The sequence below is a fragment of the Pelodiscus sinensis genome, chromosome 28, assembly GCF_052426305.1.
Source record: "Pelodiscus sinensis isolate ZL-2025 chromosome 28, ASM5242630v1, whole genome shotgun sequence".
Lineage (NCBI taxonomy): Eukaryota > Metazoa > Chordata > Testudines > Trionychidae > Pelodiscus > Pelodiscus sinensis.
This window is the reverse complement of record NC_143079.1, coordinates 2,924,378-2,945,477: the sequence shown is the minus strand read 5'-3', so window position 1 is coordinate 2,945,477 and position 21,100 is coordinate 2,924,378. Positions and strand designations below refer to the sequence as shown.

Below are 21,100 nucleotides of genomic sequence, written 5' to 3'. Positions count from 1 at the left end.
AACTCTGCTATAGTCCTAGCCTTCACAGCCTCCTCAGGCAAGGAGTTCCACAGGTTGACTACACGCTGTGTGAAGAAGAACTTTCTTTTATTAGTTTTAAACCTGCTACCCATTAATTTCATTTGGTGTCCTCTAGCTCTTCTATTATGGAGAGGAAAAAAAACTTGAGGAGAAAAACTCAATAAGCATGTCTGGGAGTGGGGTGGGGGAGTGTGTGTTTAACGTGTGCTAACCAGCAGGAGTTCAAATCCCGGCATAGACCCGGCAGTGGGAGTTGCAATGTTAGTGGTAGCAGATCACTTAGGTTTGAGTCCTGCCAGTTAGGGTGAATTTAAAATCATTACAACTTGCCTTGCCTACCCAGGAGTCCTGACTCGTTAACAAACCCACCTTTTCCCCTCCTGAAGACACAGTGTCCCTGGGGTGCCCTAGGGCTTCGGAACATGCTGTTCCCAGCAGTGCTGATTCCTGTGATGAGTCCCAGATTTCCCCAAAGACCCAGTTTGCCCCACTTAGCTAGGTCCCTGAATGGAAATCTGAGCAGGGAGTATCCATAATGCCAGCTAACATCAAGGGATGTAGTTACCCAGCAGCTGTGAAAGATCAGGCCCCCTAAAACCACCGTTCCCTCTAATCGTTGTCATCCATGTGCGGAATAATGTTCTGGGCACCGAGGCATGTGCCGATGTGCACCACCGGTAGAACACACAGCCGAGCTGTGGGCGCTCTGCCAATCAGCTGGGCGGCATTTGAATCTCTCTGCCCAAGAGCACAGCTGACAGAGAACACTGCATGGGACCGACCTAGGGCAGCGGGCGACTCTTAGGCGTTGCTTAGCAAGCCCTTTCAAAGAGCAGCTCTGTTGGTTTGCTGTTCTCCCCTCTCCTTCACTCCTCCCCGGGGAGGAGAGGGGGGGTTTGCCTGCTCTCCCAGCTGCAGCCTCCGCATCCTGCCCGGGGTGGAAAATAAATGAGGTGCAGCCGCCCAGGCTGGGTGGCTGCTTTCATCCCGATCCAGGTGGCTGTAATCCAGTGCGGGATTTGCGTGGCCCTGACCCTGAGCTGTCAAGAAGGAACAGCCAGATTAATGGGGTGGGCGGGGGAGTGTAATAATCGTTTGTTTGATGTGACAAGCCTGATAGGCGTTGATTTACTTACAGCCTGATAGGCTTTTAATTGAGCACCTCCATCCCAGTCACATCAAAGGCAGAGCAGTTGACAAGAGGCTCCTTTGACTGAAAACTCCCAGTGACTGACAGATCCTGTAGGCTAATGATGGAGGGGAGGGAACTGGCCAAGCCTTAGTCAGAAAAAGGCCCTGTTCTTGCAGGGGGGTGTCCCCGCTAACCCCCATCACCCAGGGCCCTCTAGCAAAGGAACACGCTCTCTGTGTAACTCCGCCAGGGCCTTTTCTCAGTGCCCAAGTGGCCTTTCAAAGCCTTCGGTTGCTGGGCCCCGAGGGGCACCGGACAGTCACGGGCAGCGCTGCCCCAGGGTTTTATTTCGAAATACCGCGCCCCCCGCAAGGGCGAATTAATAAACCAAGCGTCCCCACAAACCAGCCCGTTATTTCGAAATCCGGACTGCTGCTTTCCTCGGGGAAGGACGCTCACTTGAAACAGATCTTTCGACAGAGCGGTCGTGCGGACGCTCCTGGACGCTCTTTCGAAATAACGACTCCCCAGAGTCCTTGGAACACATGACTCCCCCCCTCCCCCGGTCCTTCTGGGGTTCTCAGTCCAAGGTGGCGCGTCCACAGTAAGGGAGGCTGCCTCGGGCTCATTTCGAGACTCCCCCGTAGTGAGGACGCGCTAGTTTGAATTTGTTATTTCGGGAGCGATGAAATCGGTTTCAGTTATTTTGAAATCGTTTCCTCCTGGAGACTTGCCCTCGGTGTTTAAAAGTAAAGAGCCCAAACACCGGCCACACCCACCAGCCACCCGGGAGCGCTCACCACACAATGTTCAGGCCCGTGTGTCAGCCCTTTGGATTTGTTTTGAAACGTGGGGTCAGTTTTGTGGTATTTGCTGCGCAGTCAATTCTTCATTTGCTACGCTGGGGCAAAGTTTTCTTTAGGCACAGACAGGTCTTAACAGGATGGCTGGGCCATCAGCCAAACCCCCTAGTGGAGATGCATCTGAAAGAACTTTTGGGAAAAAAGTTCCCCAAAGCTACACTGACAAATAGATTTGTGCGCGTGTCGTCGCAAAAGACTTTTGAGGGCACAGCCACGTTCCTGAGTGGTGGGAACAAACCACACCTCTGAGGCTAGTCTAGACCGGAGATATCCCGGAAAAACTCTGCCGCCTCCAGGGAACGCGTCCGCTTTTTCAGAACAGTTTCCGAAAAAGCGGGCACGTTCTTTCAGCACCCCGGTATTCCTCATTGTATGGAATAAGGGATGTTCTGAAAGAGGAGATTTTTCCAACATTTGGCCCCGTGTAGACAGGCCAAATGTTGGAAAAGCCTCTTCGAAAAAAAACAAGCAGAAAAAGGTTCGCAATTTGCGTATCTTTTTTCGGAAAAAACGGCAGTGTATACATAGCCTGACTGGAGTAAATTTGATGGTAAAACTTGTAAGTGTACTCCCAGCATCTTGGGGAGAGAGAAAGAGCAGTGAGAAATGTCCTTTAACTGGGTAGGGAATGCTATTTGGGTTTATTATGAGTCTGATTTTGCTGTACTTGTGCAACCAGAGTAAATCCATTAAAGACTCTTTTCAAGCCGAGTAAAAGTGTCACCCACCGTACGTAAATGTGTTTTCCTTATGCCTGTCAGACAATTCCACTGCAGCTCTGGGCAATGTTCCCTCTCATTTTTTCCATCTGTGCGCGGAATGAATTTTAGTATGTGCACCAAGACACGGATGGGTGTGCACCACCAGCAGAAACACATGCTAATTGGCTGGGCAGCATTTGAGTCACTCCTGGGTGGCCACCCAAGCGCTCAGTTCACAGGAGATATTTAATCCGTAAGAACTCCAGAGCACTGCAGCCGAGGCCATGGCCTGGCTCTGTTCTGAGAGAAGGTTGGATCGGTTAGCAGGAGGGGTGATGGGAGAGTTTAGAAGCAGCGTTCATGCCCTCGCATGCCGTCGGTTCCCGAAGAGTCTATCCCGGCTGCTATTGCCAAACCCAAACATCCAATTCTCATGCGACTGGCATAAGAAATCAGGAATGGATGCTTCCTATTTGCCGTCCCATCTTTGAGCCGCTACGTTTCCAAGCTTTCCGTTGCCATCACGAGGGCTAGCTACTTCCTCTTCTCTTTACACAGCAATGCAAGCCGAGAGTCCCATGTAGTCTCATGACTCCATGACCTGGAGCTTTAAAAAAATGCCACGTTTCCTGAGACCCACAAGAGTTGGTAACATGTGTGCGATCACTGGGAGCCGGAGCTTCTAGGGCCCCACAGCAGCTGCCCCAATTGCCCTATGGATGGGAGGGAAGAGGGGATTATGGGGGCCTGGTGCCCACCCATCTTCACTCACCACGCCCACGGCACGTGGCATCTGAGAGGCCTTGGGAAGCAGAGCGCCCCAGCCCTACCGCCCACCGAGAAGGACCGGTCGGGAAGTTGGCGTGGCAGCGAGGAACATGCTGACAGGCCACTTCTGCTTCTGCCGCCCATGTGGTGATTGTGGGGGGTGAGCTACCCCTGCTGCTGCCACGCCAGGCCCCCATAATACCCCAGGCCACATTGCTCAGGGGAGGGGGTAAAGGGATGAGGGCAGGACAGGAGAGGGGCTTGAGAAAAGGGTAGGGCCTGCAAGGGGGGCGGGGTTGCCCCAGGCTCCGTGCCCCTCTTGGGACAGCCCATGCCGGGACTTTCAAAATGTCCCATAGAAATACTGTGTAAAACGCAATTAGCCGAGAACTTCTATCTAGAGACCTTAGTAATATGACTCTCCCCTCCTCCACCCCCGCCGGATGCCTGGGCCTTTCTCCTCCTTCACTGATGGATCAAATATTTGACACCAGCCCAGTCACCCCCTCAACCTTGTGGTTCCATCTGCATTCGATCACGAACAAAAGATGGTTTAAAGGATGCAAAACTGGGACGGAAGGGAGGCAGGAGCCAACGTGCAGTTGTTTTATAGCTGATTTGTTAGGTATCAATTCCTTTAATCTATTTTATCTGGTATAAAGCATTCGCTGGATTTGCTGAAAAATAAATATTGTGAATTAGCTACAGATAAGTCAGGACCAAGTAATACTGTCTCTGTACAGGAGACGTGTTTGAGTGTAGTGTGTGGATACTTTGAGTGTTCATGTTGAAAGTGCCTATGTGTACGTTTTCATAATATACAGAACGTGGTCTAGAAATGCCAGATACTTTGTGCCAGGCTTAAGGGAGATTCTACTCTTATTGGGAAATTTAGGAAACTTGATATAAATCACGTCTCTTTCATCTAATCTACCATACAGTCTATACCTGAGACTTTGGGGTAAGATTGGCTATGTATATTTATGCTTTAAACTCTGATGTGTTTTTCAGTATCTAAATATAAATTATTTTTACTGTATCAATGATTCAATATTTTTCTTTGAGATCACAGAGTCCAAAAAAACAAATGTTTCTGAAAAGGCATTCAAAAAAAACCAACTGAGCTCCTCTTGTGTCATTGGCAACCAATAAAAATGCCTATTGTTGTGAAGAGCTCATAAATAATCTGATTTTGGCATGCTTGCCTACCATACAGAAAATGAATAAATTAAACTTGATTTACAGCCTTTTCCATTTTTATTAGTGCTGCTCCAAACATTTTATGTAATGAACATGCCAGACAAGCGATGCCAAATGGTTTAAGGCTCTGGTATTGATATTGTGTAAATTAATTTGCATAGTTTAATTAACTAGTACTGGCAAGGGGGAGAAAAAGGAAAACAGAGGTTACCGCCTCTTTGCATCGGAAGACTAGATGAACTCACTGACTCAGACAGCCCCAAAAGCATTTCATTCAGCTTCAGTCAGCAGTCAAGTATTTTCTACTTGATTAAAGTACAAACTTGGGCCAGACTCAGCCCCCGTTGCAGGCAATAGGGACCTTTTCCATTAACTTCGGTAAGATTTACCCTCGGCCTCCTGGACTAACCCCCATGGGACTCTACCCCCAACTCCTATTGATTATGGGACTCGTTATGCTCTCAAGTCCGTCTCTGGGCCAGGGCCAGCGTGCCCTTGCCTTTCAGCGAGTGATCTGAAATGCCAACGTTTTCCTAAAGAGGCCTCCAAGATATCGCAAATGTTCCTACTCAAACGTTCCAGCTGGCACCTTGACCTCGGAGCGGAGGGCATTGTACAGTCGACGTGGTGTGGGAGGGAATAGCCCACCCTCCCCTGACTTACGCTCCGGCCACACGCTGCTCTCTGCCCAGACAGGCTCGCGGGGAGCTCAGTGCATGGTCGGGGCCATAATTAGTTTAAACGATGAGACACAGCTCAGCAGGCTGCCCGGTGGCTCTAGCTGGAGTTTTGCCCTAATTGGGAGCATCGGCTCATTCCTTGGTTTTCAAGAGCAACTGTAAAACTGTTATGCTGCCACCATTTTTTACTCATCCCGGTGGTCCGCGCCCAGGGTCGGCTCAAGTCAGTCCTACGCCCCGGGCAGCAAGCGCGCGACGCATGAGCGGCTCTGCCCCCAGGCGCACGGCGCATGTGTGGCCCCGCCCCCCGGCGCGCTGCACACCTTGCAGCTGCCATCAGGCGCCCCCCCATAGGTTGGCGCCCCGGGCAGCTGCACGGCTAGCCCCCCCTTAATCCAGCCGTGTCTGCACCGCAAAACAGCAATCACGCCCCTTCCCAAGCATGCCACTGCCGGCTGGGCAGGACGCGCGGGCCTGGGCGGTTTCACGGAGGACTCAGGGCGAGGCTGTCCACGTTACGTAATGGAGCGTTTCTAGCCAAGCAGCTACGTACTCATTTGGCATCACCAGGGTTCTCCTGCCAGCGGGCCTCAGGAAGGGTTTGCAAATCAAGCAGAGCGGCCTCTGGAACTCATTGCCACTAAGAGTTCAGTGGGGCTCGGAAAGGATCAGATGAATGGTCCCTCTCACCTTTGCCAGCCACTTGGCTTCCACCGTCCGTTCCCCCCCATCCCCCGAAGGACACGGCCACGGGGATTACCAGGCAGGCCTGGCGCAGGGTGGCCACAGTGGCCAGGCACTCCCCTGCCAGTGGTGAGAGGCAAGCCTCTAGAGGAGCTGACGTACCCCTGGAAGACCTCTGTGTACCCACACGGATACACCGACCCCTCGTTAAGAACCACTGCACTAGCTCACCGGATTGCGCTTTGAACTCCGAGCTCCTCTGTGGAAATCCCCCATGTTCCCTCCCCTACGCCCTTGCTGGCAAACCCAGCAGCCCAACATTAGCACCCTCCCGAAATCCCCTGACCTAAAGAGAGGCACAAACTGGCGCTGGTCCGGAGAGTGACTTGTCGGAACACTGCCGGGCACGTATTGGAGACAGAGGCCCAGCGCATCCGCGGTGCATCAGCCTGACGCCAGGAGGAGACTTTACATTGGCCCCATCCGCGTGGGATGAGGCCCCTCTGAAATATACAGAATGTGGGGGTGCCGTGATGTCACGGAAAGGTGGGCACGTGGAAGCGAAGGCTTCGCTGCCCCAGAAGGGCAAGATGCGCATGGTCCCCCCCAACCTGGGTTTGACTTTCCCTCGCGACACTGTAGCGCAACCTACCGGTGCCTGTTCTTCGCTAGAATCTCGTCGGGAGGGAGCACACGTGCTCTAACACGGGACACACAAGGCAGCGTAAAGTTCACATGGAAAGGTGGTTGGCTCCAGAGCCAGTGTGGGGGGCAGACCAGCTCGCATGTTGAAATCCAAATGGCCCTGTCTCCACTAGAGTTTTACAGCATATTAGCTAACAATGAACTCCTAATCAATTCAAGCCCTGTGAGATTAAGATGTAAAACGGCAGGGACAGTCTCTTCAAGGAATACTAATGCCAAGGTCCTTACATAACACTTGTCATCAGGTGATCTCACTGCATTTTTCAAAGGTCATCAGCATCACTCTGCCTATGTGACAGAGGGGAAACTGAGTCACGCAGAGGCGACACCGCTAGCATAGGACAGCATCTAACAATTGGACTGTCGGGGGGGAGGGGCGGAATCTGAAATTACGGTCATCCAACAGAACGTTTTCCAAAGAAGAACATCATTTTGCTCATAAAAGGCCCCTTAATACTGTTTCCTCCCCATTTATTTTAACTAATATCACTGTGACCCAATGTCAGACACCTGGCTACACTGGCAGCTTCTTGTGCAAGAACTCTTGCATCTACACTGCCGTGTGCTTTTGCACAAGAGCATCCATGGCAGCTTGGACACTCTCTTGCACAAGAAAGCTCTGATGGCCATTTTAACCATCGGGGCTTCTTGTACAAGAAATTCATGTTGCCTGTCTACACTGCCCTCTTGCGCAAGAGGACTTATTCCTCGTGGGGAGAGGAATAACTCTTCCGGAAGAAGCCCTCTTTTACAACGCTAGACTGTAAATTTACTTCTGGACGAACGCTCGTGCAGTGTAGACAGCCGGCAAGATTTTGCGGAAGAACGGTTGTTCTTGCGCAAGAAGCTGCCAGTGTAGATGTAGCCCAGGAGTGTAAATTTAAAAAACAACAGCTAGTCTGGTAGTACTTTATAGACTAACAAAACATGGAGATGGGATCCTGAGCTTGTGTGGGCACCGCCCACTTCTTCAGACGACCGGAGTTAATACTTAGAGTGTATTTTGATCTGCGGGCCCTCCCTGCAAAGCAGAAGAGAGGATCCCTCCCCTTACTTCCCTGCCCTCCAGCACTTTGATAAGTGTGTGAAGATCTCCTCCCCTTATGTAGCTTCACACCAGGAAACAACTTCATTATATCAACAACAGGAAGACCCTACTGATGTGTCACAAAGTAAAACAGCTGTTAGTCACACATCAAGAGCATGGAGGAAGGGGGAGGGGAGACTTACTTTTTTACATATTTTTATTTCTACGTTCACACAGTTCTCTGTGGAAGGAAGCGAGCTACCAGCCTCGTCGACACGCAACCACAGTCCAGTGTGCGTCTGCGAACCTCGCCGTGTCTTGCTGCTTTTCCTGCTACACGGTTGCTTTAGAAATAAAGATCAATTCCAACTTTAAAAAAGAAACCCCTATTTTTATCACTGCCAGAAGTCTGTACGGGGTGGGGTGAGGTTTTTTTTAAGCACTTGCTTGTCATTTCACATCTTACATTTCACATTTTGTCAGTTGTTTTAAAACATGTCTCCTGTAATAAATAAGATCATTTCTGCGCATTTGTTCTGCAGTTACAAAGGAGGCCTTTCGATTGTGTAATGCTAGCAGCAAGGTGGAACTTTGAAAACCGTGGGGAGAAATAGCTGACTTGTACACATTTTCTTCTGTGGTGTCAGCTTAAAGGGACTGTTACAGTCTGAGTACACAGGCTCCCATGATCTCATTGACAGGGCAGCTACCAGTGCTATATTAGGGGTTTAGGTCTGTCTGTGGGTCTTTCCGTGAGTCTGTTTGTTCAGGAACTCCTCCTAGAGGGTAGGGTCACCAAATTTGGGAGGCAGCTTCCTCTTCTCCCACCTTAAAGCAGCTTCAGGGTCTGGTTGTGCCAGGACAACCGGACGCCCTGGGGAAAGGACTGTTTTCCACACACATGCAAAGGGAGGGGCTGCTGTTCAGAGGGACGTGATATGAGAGTACCCACTGGGGGCAGCGAGCCCGCAAGGGAGTAGCCGCCTTCCCCCCACCTCCCGCCCCCGGCTTTTGGTCACAGTGCCGGAGGGGGCACAGGAAAGGCCCCTGGCAGCCCCAGTAGAGAGCCGAGATCTTCTCCTGCAACAGCCAGGCCTGATCGGATGCTGGCCATTCCTCCTTTGCATCCTTTCTTCTGCATTGGCCCTGATGCTGGTCTAACACACCAGCATCGCTCCATGGACCGTGAGGCTGCTCCTCACTGACTCCAGCGCAAGAGAGAGGAGAAGCCAGCCAGCATGCCTAGCAGGGAGAATGGCGGTGCACCCATTTTCTTGGCAGCATCCACGAGTCTCTCCATCTCCCTAGGGGTGCTGCCAGCACACCGAGGGGTCTTCTCCACTGTGGGACCATTGGGTCTTCAAAGCAAAGACGTGGAATAAGGCGATGCAGCCCTTTCTCTCCAGGGCTTCCTCCACAAGAAGCCTCTGTTCCTACGGAGGGGGGGAGAGTGCCCTAAGGCTACGGGTGCTGTTCCGTCTGGGACGGCAGGTAGGGCCTTAGCCAAAGCCCATTGCAGGCGGGGAGAGACCCGCCACCGGGTACAGTGGGCTCTGGAACAGCCTTTCCATGCATGTGTCCGTCCCTGCCCCGCCAGAAGAGCCGGGAATCGTGTTTCCAGGCAGGTGTTTCCCTGGATATCAAACATTTTCCCATTTGGTGGCAGCCACGCTGTATCTCCTCTCTATGGGTATCCCTCCCCTTCCTTTGCAGCCTCCTGCACGTTTCTTCTCTTTTGCCCGGCCGACCTTCTCACCGCTCTGGGCTGGGGAGGTTCGATGTGACTGTCAGGCGTGAATGTAAACTGACCGAGAGGTAGCAGGACCGCTCCCGCGCCAACTCCCGTATTCAGCAAGGACAGTGGATTTCTCCAGTTTAGCGTCCACAGCCTCCCAAGTGACACTACACTAGAAAAAGGGCCTCCGGTGGGAATCCTGGTCTCTCCGTGAGGAGCTGGATCAGTGTCACTCTAGATCGTTAAATACACGCTACCCCTGTACCACAGTCATTTCCTATGGGGGCAAGTCCGGACATTCAAATACCTTGACCCCTGCTTCCCAATCTGGGATTTGCTGTTTCACGAACTTTTTCACTTTCTACAACTCCACCCCTCGGTTGCAGAGAAAAACGCTCACGTCGTGAGCTAGCAGAACGCCAGGCTGCGGGAGAGCCAAGCCTCGAGGCCCCGGGCAGCATGGCGTGTCAGCCCCAGAGGAGTACGTGGTCCAAGTCAGGGGCTCTTCGTTGAGCAACCAGGGCGGACACAGAACAAAACCGTCCACTTTGAAAACTCTGTAATCTCGTAACTGAAGAGTGACTGAGATGCCGCCTTATGGGCTCCAAAAGCAGGTAGGTACGTGAATATTTTTAAGAAAGTAAGAAACTAGTTCAGCTCTTTATTATTGCTACAGCAGGAGCAGTGACATCGTCAGGATCACTGTCCTATCCAGCAGAAATAATATGCTTCCTGGGTTGGTACCTTTGCAGTCAAGTCTGATATTCAGGGAGTTTTCCAATAGTCCCCATACATCACTCACTTCCGACTCTGCTTTGCTTTTAGCACCTGATCCCTCCCCCCTCCAAGGATTGTTTCGCTTTCCTTTCAAAAACACATTTTTATAGTGTTTTTAACTGCTGGGCCAAGGCCGGAAACAAGTACACGGAGTGATGAACACCCTAATCTCTGTGTTTAACGAGGAAGCCCTGCCAAAGCGTAATTGCAAGTTGCTGAAAGATCTTAAACATAGGAGGAAAACAAAATCCCCTGTTTGACATCCATACTTTGCAGTTTGTAAATATAGAAATAGCTGCACAGGGTGATATTATTACCTGTTGTGGCTATTAGAATGTGTGGGGGTTGTAGCTTTGCAAAGAAGAGGGGAACACTTTGGTTAATATGAATTAATGCCCCGGCCTTGCAGATACTTGTGCGCATTCTTCACTTGACACACAAGTAGGTCCATATCTGTCCTTCAGAGAAACTAGGCACGTCCCTCGTATTCAGCACTCTGGGCCAAGTTTAAGAACATCAGAACAGCCAGGCTGGGTCAGACCAAAAGTCCATCTAGCCCAGTGTCCTGTCTGCCGACAGAGGCCAATAACAGATGCCCCAGAGGGAGGGATCACAAGTAATCTCCATGTGATCCTCTCCTGTCACCCACTTCCAGAGAAACAGAGGCTAGGGACACCATTCCTACCCATCCTGGCTAATAGCCATTGCTGGACCTAACCTCCATGAATCTATCTAGCTCTTTTTTGAACCCTGTTAAAGTTCTAGCCTTCACCACATCCTCTGGCAAGGAGTTCCACAAGTTTCTCAGAACTGAGGACTGCGCTAATAACAATTCCTCATAGAACAATATTTAGTAGAACCTATTTCCTGGGTGTGACACCTTATTTAAACTATTAACAACCCCATCATTATTTAGGGCCTACGTTTTCCAGAGGTCTTAGGTGCCTTCATTTTTGGATGGCCAGTTTGAAAAAGGCATCTCAGTTTGGGCACCCACAAATCATTATCAAAATCACTTTTGAAAAGCTCGCCCTACGTTCCCAAGCACGATTTGTTTGGGTTTTGCTTGTTTGTTTTATTGTTATTCAAAACACTGATTCTCTTTCTTTAACACCGGGTGTGATTTTTTTTTTTTTTTTTTTTTTTTTTGTCTTGGCAAGTGTTGTCATGTGTGCTTTAAAAATATGAAAGACTAGCACATTGACCCAGTGTTATTCATGTCCTTAAGGAAGGGCTCAGGGTAGGGGGCTGGGAATGTGGGGGGATGCAGGAGTCAGAGTTGTGGGGTGAGGAGGAGAAAGAGAGAGAGAGTGTAGAGGGCAAAGCCCCCCCCCTGTTTCCCCCCCCCTCCCCCCCCCCCCCCCGCCAGAGTTATACCAAGGCTGCTTTCTTTCAGGGAGCGAGAACAAAGTGCACAGCTCATCTGTCCCCTGTGCTCCCCAGCCGGAGTGAGGAATGCCGCACACTGTGCACTTTCCCCTCGCTCCCTGACCAAGAGGAACAGCCAGCCATGTTCCCATACAAATCCGGGTGCGGGGGGAGAGCATCAAGTTTCCCTGCCCTCCCTAAAGGGTGCCTGGGGGTTGGGAGGCTCAGGGTTGGGGTAGTCCTGCATGGAGGAGGGGCATGCCCCAGCCAGCCCCTTTCACCTGCCTGGTGATTCTTTTCTGTTTGAGAAGAAGCAATCCCATTCCAGGCACATCCCATTGTCCTGGACCAACCAAATCCTTCCCTTGCTTTAAGTCATGCTAAGAGGAAGCGGCCTACCCAATTTGGTGGTCCTAGCTCTTACCGTTTAGGAGTTCTCGAACAGACAGACCGACAGATAAACTCAACTATACAGCAGATACACTTCTTGAAAGCATTTTTATAGCACAAGGTGTCTTATTACAGAGCTGAAATGAATAGGAAACAACGTCGTATTCAGCTGCACCCCCCTCTTTCTGGCTCTGCATAGGGAAAATAGCACCCAGGTAGGATTAGAAACCAAGAATATAATCAAGAAATCTGATGAGGTTCAACAAGGACAAGTGCAGAGTCCTGCCCTTGGGACGGAAGAATCCCAAGCATTGGTACAGGCTGGGGACCAACCGGCTAAGTAGCAGTTCTGCAGAAAAGGACCTGGGGGTTACAGTGGATGAGAAGCTGGAGATGAGTCAACAGGGCGCCCTTGTAGCCAAGAAGGCTAATGGCATATTAGGGTGCATTAGGAGGAGCATTGCCAGCAGATCCAGAGAAGTGATTATTCCTCTTTATTCGGCTCTGGTGAGGCCACATCTGGAGGATTGTGTCCAGTTCTGGGCCCCCCACTACAAAAAGGATGTGGACACATTGGAGAGGGTCCAGCAGAGGGCGACCAAAATGATTAGGGGGCTGGAGCATATGACTTATGAGGAGAGGCTGAGGGAGTTGGGTCTGTTTAGTCTGCAGAAGAGAAGAGGGAGGGGGGATTTGAGAGCAGCCTTCGACTTCCTGAAGGGAGGTTCCAAAGAGGATGGAGAGAGGCTGTTCTCAGTAGTGACAGATGGCAGAACAAGGAGCAACGGTCTCAAGTTGCGGTGGGAGAGATCCAGGTTGGATATTAGGAAAAATTATTTCACTAGGAGAGTGGGGAAGCACTGGGATGGGTTCCCTAGGGAAGTAGTGGAGTCTCCATCCCTAGAGGTGTTTAAGTCTCGGCTCGACAAAGCCCTGGCTGGGTGGATTTAGTTGGGATTGGTCCTGCCTAGGGCAGGGGGCTGGACTTGATGACCTTCTGAGGTCTCTTCCAGCTCTATGGTTCTATGGTTCTATGATTCCTGCCCAAAGCAGGACCAATCCCAACTCAATCATCCCAGCCAGGGCTTGGTCAGGTCTGGACTTAAATGCCTCTAGGCAACTCCCCATCACACCAGAATGCTCAACAGGATTCACCTTGATCTGTGATGATCTTCTGGTGACGGGCTGTTCCTGCAGACACCTGTTGGATCTGGCAATGTTGTTTTCAATGTGCTGATAACTGCCACACGCTATTTCTCGGCCTTCGGTCTCTGGCTTAGAACATTTTGAAAGAAAAATAGCCCCTGAAACCAGTTAGTACAATGCAAGTGTCAGGATGCCGCATCTTTGTTATCATTAAAAATTCAAATGCAATCTATATATTACACCCTCGCTTTGGAAAGAGGGAAATTTATTTTCTCTAATAACTTAGCTGGTTGGGATTTAAAAATATATATATAAGGGGAAACCTTGTGTGCGGCATATAAAAAAATATCGGGGGAACTGATTCACCCTTTTTTGGTCTAATTTTACAAAGGCTTAACTCCATTGACTTCAACTGTACCCAGGTAATGTTGAAGTGGGACCAGCCTCTCAGTATTTCTGGATTCATCATATACGGTCCTCAAGATACAGTCTCTCTGCTGTCTGCTCCCTAACTTTATCTTTGTTTGTTTGGAGAAAGGTTCTTACAAGTACCAGTTGTAATGGCTGCTAAATCCCAGCCCGCATAACAAACTAAAGTAAAACAAGGTGGGACGTGGGTGTAAACGCGGCGTTGTTGTTGGCATACAACTTGAATTACTTTGAGGAAAGGGTTTTTTTATTTCCTCCTTACTTGAATGGCTCCTTGGGAAAGGCAGACCTCTGCTTTTACATTTTTGTTGTTCCGATTGAATCAATCTTGTGGTCAGCTTTGGAAAAAAAAAAGTCTCACAATGAGGCGGAATTGACAGGTCTGACAAACAGCGTGATTGATTGTGGTTGGGAAAGTGGTCCTTGAAGTGAGGCATGTAACACAGAGATGCCTTCACTCCGCTGGGGGAAATCCAACAAAGCTTTTTTTTCCCAGAACACTGAGCACACAGACTTTGTAATGGGTGGCCGTATGAACTTAATAATAGCAACATTGTTGTAACATAAAGCATCTGCCAGGACCTAATATGATTAATTATACGTCCCTCTCTCTCTTGCTCTCTTTTTCTCTTTTTTTCCCCCCAGGTAGCTGGAATTTGAAAAACATTCTGCAAATGCAAAAATGTAACTGCGCTGTACTGTAGAACTCCAGTTCCCAACAGTGAATTCCCTGGCCAATAAAGTGCATACACAGTTAAGAAACACACTGCTGAAAGATTGTTCATTTCCATTATCCACAACTATGCAGCAAACAATTGCCATGCAATGTACTTTTGGCAAATTATATGCCTTCAGCCAGAGGTACATGAAAGAAAACATGGAAATGTCAAACATTCAGAGTTATAAATATGTTAGTGATATACTCTGCCAACTAGAGAGGCAAGGTTACTGTTTTCAATAGGTAATTTGTTCCAGATAAACCTGATTTTAATACTGCAGCAATGACATCACCCAAAAGGTACTAAGTCAGTGGTTTTCAACCTGTGGTCCGCAGACCCCGAGGGTCTTCAGATGGTTCAAGATTTCCACTAGGGTCTGCACCTTCATTTGACATTTTTTAGGAGTTCACAAATTCTAAAAGGTTTAGAAACAACAACAAGGAGTCCTGTGGCACCTTAGAAACTAACAGATGTAATAGGCCGAAAGCTTTTCTGGGCAAAACCCACTTCCTCTGACTCCTCTTTCTTCTTAATTCTTCCTTTGTGTTACAACACACGGACTTTAGTGGCTTTGCGGATTATTTCATTGGCTAAGCAAATGGAAAACAAATTCTGTTGGCTGCCAAAAAAAAAAAAAATTAGATAGATAATTGGAATGTGGTATCCAATTAATATTCCAAAGAAATCTCATTTTTGTTCTGTTGACCAAGGCAGGCCTCTTGACGTTCACCCTCCCACCGCCCCTAAATTGCCCCTTGGTTTTCTCCCATAAGCCCACAGTCCTTTTTACCTCTATCCCAGAGTTCTGTTGTACACAGGCCTGGTACAAACTCTCACACAGGTCTGGAGGCTAAATACCAACCCTATAAACCTTTATGTGTGTGCATAACTTGATGTATGCGAGTATTTATGCATTAAGCACCCGCATAAAACTTTGCCGGACTGGGTAAGGCCTCAGCGCTACAGATTAACAAGTGCTTTAGTTTACTGCTCCTGAGATTTCTGCTGATTTCAACGGGAGTATTCAGGGACAGTAAAGTTTTAAGTCCATGTGTGCCTGTTGGCAGGATCGGACCCTTAGTATGCCCTGGTTCATGGGGCCATCCATTCAAGGCAAGCACCTCTGCTTGTGGCACATGCAATGATTACATAAATGTAACTAATTAGCCAGTGTTTATTCAGCAGGCTGCAAACCCAAAGAGCTCTAGAACCGCCCAAGTGGATGATTATTAAGTACACGTTAAAGGCAGCTGATGGCAGACTTTTATTGCACCCATATTATGAAACGTAAACTCCCATGCAAGACGGTGCCGCTCGGCACGAGAGAGCCAATACCTCGAATTGGGGCGTGCGTTTGGAATGGGGAGGCGATCGGGGCAACTGGAAAAGCTGGCACCTGGAAAGCAAGCAAGCAAGCGTGGGTGGCAGGCCAGAGAAGCAGCCCAGCTAGGGGGTGGCCACAGCTCCCCTAGCTCACTCAGGGCAAGCTCGTGTAAGGATGCGGCCTGTGCCCAGTAGCTCATGACACTCTCCCTACATGGGCTTGTCCCTACGGTGCCACAAGCCTTCTCCTTGGTTTTACAGTTGCAGACTAACCCCCCCAGAAGCTGGCGCTGTCCCGGGTGCCCGGCTGCGGCCACCTGCCCTGTATGTTTCAAGGAGCTGCCCCTTTTGCCCTCTGCCAGGCATGGGACGGCCCCTCCCTCAGCCACAAAGCAGTGCCCCGCCCCCACCCCTTCCCTTGCTGGGGTGGGATGCGCTTTTCGGAGCGGGGGGGGCTGTCTCCTCCCTCCTACCGGGCAAAGCGGGGCTGGAGGCAGGAGGGCTGCCCGGGCCCTTTAAGCGTCTCCCCTCCCACCCAGCTTAGCTCCCCCCACGGCGCCTGGTCCCGCCCCGGGGTCCCTGGCAGGTCCCGGATTGGTGGGCAGGGTTGGTCCCTTGGAGCGGGGCTGCGGATCGGGGCTATTTGACGGGCGGCTTGGGGAAGGGGAAGGTTTTTGTCTTCCCGGGGCCGGTGCTGCCGCCGCCACCGCCCTGCTGCTCTCGGCAGCCCCGCGGAGCTCGCCCCGCAGCCCCCCGGAGCTCGCCTCCCTCCCTCCCCCCCTTCCCCCCGACCCCGCCCCGCCCCGCCCGGCTCTCTCCCCCCGCAGCCTCCTCCAAATGAGCGGTTCGCCCGCTGGATCTAACCCAAGGACAGCGCAGAGCAGCGGCGGGGAGAGCGCCCCGACCCCAGCAGCGGCGAGCCCGGCGCTCGCGCACCTGCCCCCGGCGGACCCCCTGCGCCAGGCGAGCCGGCTCCCCATCAGGGTCCTGAAGATGCTCAGCGCCCACACCGGCCACCTCCTGCACCCGGAATACCTGCAGCCGCTCTCCTCCGCGCCCGTCAGCCCCATCGAGGTCAGTCCGGCCGGGTCCCCGCTAATCGGAGCCTCCTGCCCCGGCCCGGAGCCGCTCCTCCAGCCTTCCCCCGTCTCTTGGGGCGAGCTGGCCGGGCCCCGAGCGCTGGCCGGGGGCAGGGCGCACAGCGCCTCCCCGAAGTGCGATGCGCCTTTACGCGCAGCGGGGCATGGCACCGAGTCCCCCTCCTGGGCGTCCCTTTCTTGGCGCTAGGAAGCTCGGGGCTCGCTGGGGTGGGTCGCCCCGTCCTGCGCCCGTCTGGTCTCCCGGGGTCGGGCAGCCTGGGAAAGCTTCAGGAGTCCGAGCGACTCAGCCGGCACCGGGGCCCGCTTAGCCGCCAGCTCTCCGGGTGCCGAAGCGCGGGGGGGCGGCGGGGGTCCAAAGGAGACAGCCCGTGCTGGGGATCCGCCGGGGGGGGGGGGGAGGAGAGACCCCAGGGCTCCGCTTCCCACCCCGGCCGTGAGGGGGCGGCTGCTCACCCCGCAGGCTCTCCCCTGGCCGGCGGGTCTCTGTCCCCACCCGGCTCACCGCTCTGCCTCTCCCCGCAGCTGGACGCCAAGAAGAGCCCGCTAGCGCTGCTGGCGCAGACCTGCTCGCAGATCGGCAAGCCCGACCCGCCGCCGGCCTCCAAGCTGAACGCCGTGACCGCCCCCGGGCTGCCCGCGGACAAGGAGCCGGGCGCCCGCTCCGCCGCCGCCCTCAAGCCGCTGGGCGCCGGGGGCGACTCGCCGGCCGAGGACAAGTCCAGCTTCAAGCCCTACTCCAAGGGCGGCGGGGAGCCCCGCAAGGAGCCCGGCCCGGCGTGCGCGGGCCCCGGCGCGGACAAGGCAGGGTTCCGGGTGCCCAGCGCCGCCTGCCCGCCCTTCCCGCCGCATGCGGCCGCCGCCGCCTCCCCGGGCGGCTCCCGGGGCTGCTCCCCGCAGCACGGCGACTGCAAGGGCCCGGAGGACAAGAAGGAGCCCGAGGCGGCGGCCAAGGCCAGTCCCGAAGCGGCGCCGGGACCCGGGGGCAGCGGCTTGAGCCGGGGCGCGGGGAGCGCAGAGGCCGGGGCGCACGGCGAGGCCGCCTCCGGGCGCAAATCGGAGCCGCCGGCCCTGGCGCCCGCCGGCCACGTGGCCCCGGTGTCCCCCTACAAGCCGGGACACTCCGTCTTCCCCCTGCCCCCCTCCAGCATCGGCTACCACGGCTCCATCGTGGGGGCGTACGCCGGGTACCCCTCCCAGTTCGTGCCGGCCTTGGATCCTACCAAGCCCGGCCTGGTGAGCAGCCAGCTGCCGGGGACTTTGGGCCTGCCCGGGAAACCGCCAAGTTCCAGCCCTCTCACCGGGGCCTCCCCGCCCTCCTTCATGCAGGGATTATGCCGGGACCCCTATTGCCTGAGCTACCACAGCGCCTCGCCCCTGGGCACCAGCAACTGCTCCAGCTGCGTGCACGACCCTGGCAGCCTGAAAAGCGGATACCCCCTGGTGTACCCCACGCACCCCCTGCACTCCGTGCACACCACCCTGTCCTCCAGCGCCACCCCCAGCCTGCCCGGCCACCCCCTCTACACCTACGGCTTCATGCTCCAGAACGACCCCCTGCCCCACATATGCAACTGGGTGTCAGCCAGCGGCCCCTGCGACAAGAGGTTTGCCACCTCGGAGGAACTGCTCACCCACCTACGGACCCACACGGCCCTGCCCGGGGCGGAGAAACTCTTGGCGGGATACCCGACCTCGGGGCTTGGCTCTGCGGCCTCCTGCCACCTCCACCTCCCGCCCACCGCCCCCGGGAGCCCCAGCGCTCTGCCTGGGTCCCTGTCTTTGAGGAACCCACACACTTTGGGACTCAACAGGTACCACCCATACGGCAAGAGCCACTTGCCCACAGCCGGCACCCTCCCGGTGCACTCCTTGCCAGCAGCGGGACCTTACTACTCTCCATATGCGCTGTACGGCCAAAGACTCACGTCAGCGTCTGCGCTTGGATATCAGTAACTCGAGCCCCCCCGGCGTCTCGCCCTCCCCCCCGCGCCTTCCCTCCCTGGGACTGTGTATTTATTGACTGTATGTTCGCTTCAAGCTGGGAATATAAGTGCATTAATACACCAATGAATCAATGGTATGCAAAAAGTCTGTGTCTAAAAAAAAAAAATATCCTTTGCAGGTGTGGGGCTTTTCTTTTCCTTTCTCTCTCCTCTCTTGGCTCTTCTTTTGACACATCTGTTTGATTTTGTTCCGCTCCCCTTTCTGGGATGTTCTTGCATGACTCCTAACACATTAATTTCCCCCTCCCACCTTTATCATTTTGAAATTCCGTTTCTCTTTGGTTGTACAGTTAACCGAGATGTAATATTTTTTTGTAATGTATTTTGGGGAAGGGGCAACAGCAGTGGTAGGGGGGCAGGAAGGGCAGCTGGGAGACCGTTGGGGGCATTGCGCCTCCCCCCCTCGAGCTATCTTCATCCCAAAACGTGGCCCCCAGGGGCTGCCAGAAGCCATCGCACCCTCTCCTGAGCCGGACAGTGGGCGGCTGCTCCCTGCTTCTTGCTGTACTTTGGAAAAGGACGTAGGACGTGCTATCTGGATTCCGCCCGGTGGTCCTCCATCCGCTCCGGTATCCTGGCTCCCGACTCCAGTCCTGCTCTCCCGTGCTCCGAACATCCGCCTTGTCTTCCAGCACCAGTGGGTGCCGTACAGACGTAACTCTCGGGGGCACCCGTCAGCCTGGTCTCTGGACTCCCCTGCTCCCACGGAGTCACCCCCGTCCCAGGGGAAGGGGTCATGGCTGGGTGCCATTGTGGATGACTTACTTTGGCTCACCGGCCCGCCCCGGGGCACCTGCTCAGAATGCAAAGACGTGGATTATGAATGTGGTGTCCGGGACTCGCTGAGGGGGCGGGAGGACGAGACCCTTCAGGACCGCCAGAAATAGCCCGGAGAAGCTGCCCGGCCTGGTCCAAACTGGGTCAATGAATCCAGCACCAACTCCACCTTGCTCTGATTCCTCCAGGCCCAGTCGACATACCAAAAACCCCCCCTCCCCAAACCCCAGCTCTTCTTGACCTACAGGAATGACCCCTGAAGGGCCCGCCCCCCGTCTAACGCAGCAGGGGAGGCTGCGGCTGGCTTGGGGTGAATAGAGCTCCATCTTGGTAAGTCTTATTTTGTTAATAAATGAATACTTGGTTATATTCAGCCCGTGGTGTGTTCTCTCTTGCATCCGCCCTTTGCCTCCCCCTCCGTACAGCCTGGTGCGCCTCCCGCGGCGTGAGCCAGTGGCAGATCATTTGAAAAGCCCCCTCCTGTTGTTGGCAAGGTCACTCCTCAGGGTGGCTGCTGTGCGTCCCCGGAACAGGGTGGGGGGGCGTTTTTATCCAAAATCTGAAGGGCAAGCGAGTGTAACTGAGAGCTGCAGAAGCAGCTGGTGGAGGGGTTTTGAGGATGGGGTGAGGAGACTGAGGCTGCAGATGGAAGGCGGACAGCACCACCTAGTGGCCGAGAGAAGCCCAGCAGCGAATGTATTTCTCTTCCCCCCTCTGCCCTATTTCCTTCCTCCCATTCCACAGCCAGGATGCGCCTGGAAAAGAGCAAATGCATCAGCTGCTGCCTGGCCTGGTCTGGCCTGTTTGTGCCGCTGAGCCGGACATGGGGCAGGCTGGACCCCAGCCGCTACTGAGCACAACTGGCATGGCCCTGTCCAGCGCGCCTTGTTGGGTCTTCAGTGTGCCTCTGAGGTAGCCATTCCCTTTGCAGATGTGGGGCCGGGGCATGGGGGGCGGGGTGAACGTGTAAATCCCCCAGACGGGTCCCTCTTCCCTTGGACTCACGGGACTTTGTAACTTTTCCCAGAACAATTCCTAGAGCAGAAGGGTGGCAACGCTCCCGTTACCGAATGGGATCTGGAACCGTTGGCCGCATGGAGCTAACGGTGCCAAAAGGGAGCCTGGTACCTTGCCTCCTCATTCGTAGCTATGGCTGTGCGTGCCTGGAGGTTTGGCTCGTGATACGGGGAAGGGCCAGACTCCTGGGGGGGGGGGGGGAGCTGTACAAAGAGCCCAGGCTCCGAGTTTCTCTAGCGCCTCAATTTCTGTAACTGTAGCCACAATACGGGATTTAGAGGTGGCTGGAAAAGCGACATACCCGGCATCCAGCCTCCGTCCCTAGCTCAGCGACTCGCCCAAGGCAAGGGGGGGCTGCAGGGAGTGGAGTTTCTCTTCCTCTTGCCTTTGCACCGGGCAGGCAGAGGAATGGGAACAAGCTTGATAAATGAGTCTGAAATCCATATCCCTCCCAGCCGCAGTCCGCCTGACAGAGAACAGTACCAGGAGCCCAGCTGCGCCTGTCTCCTCCGTGCACTGAGCGTGCTGCAGCCAA

The 21,100-nt window shown here is 53.6% G+C and overlaps 1 protein-coding gene and 1 long non-coding RNA gene across 2 annotated transcripts; one reads left to right on the top strand and one right to left on the bottom strand.

The window, feature by feature from the left end:
• Positions 1 to 12,856: 12,856 nt before the first annotated feature.
• Positions 12,857 to 17,120, bottom strand: LOC142820925 (uncharacterized). Its single transcript, XR_012897944.2, has 3 exons — positions 16,704 to 17,120; positions 15,681 to 15,741; positions 12,857 to 14,964 (listed from the first exon to the last, which is right to left on the bottom strand). It is a non-coding gene; the product is annotated as an uncharacterized LOC142820925 (long non-coding RNA).
• On the top strand, positions 16,283 to 19,921 carry ZNF703 (zinc finger protein 703). The gene is made up of 2 exons (XM_075910693.2): positions 16,283 to 16,742; positions 17,291 to 19,921. The coding sequence occupies exons 1-2, from the start codon at positions 16,506 to 16,508 to the stop codon at positions 18,719 to 18,721; spliced, it is 1,668 nt and encodes a 555-aa protein (XP_075766808.1). The 5' UTR covers positions 16,283 to 16,505; the 3' UTR covers positions 18,722 to 19,921.
• The last annotated feature ends 1,179 nt before the right edge of the window (positions 19,922 to 21,100 follow it).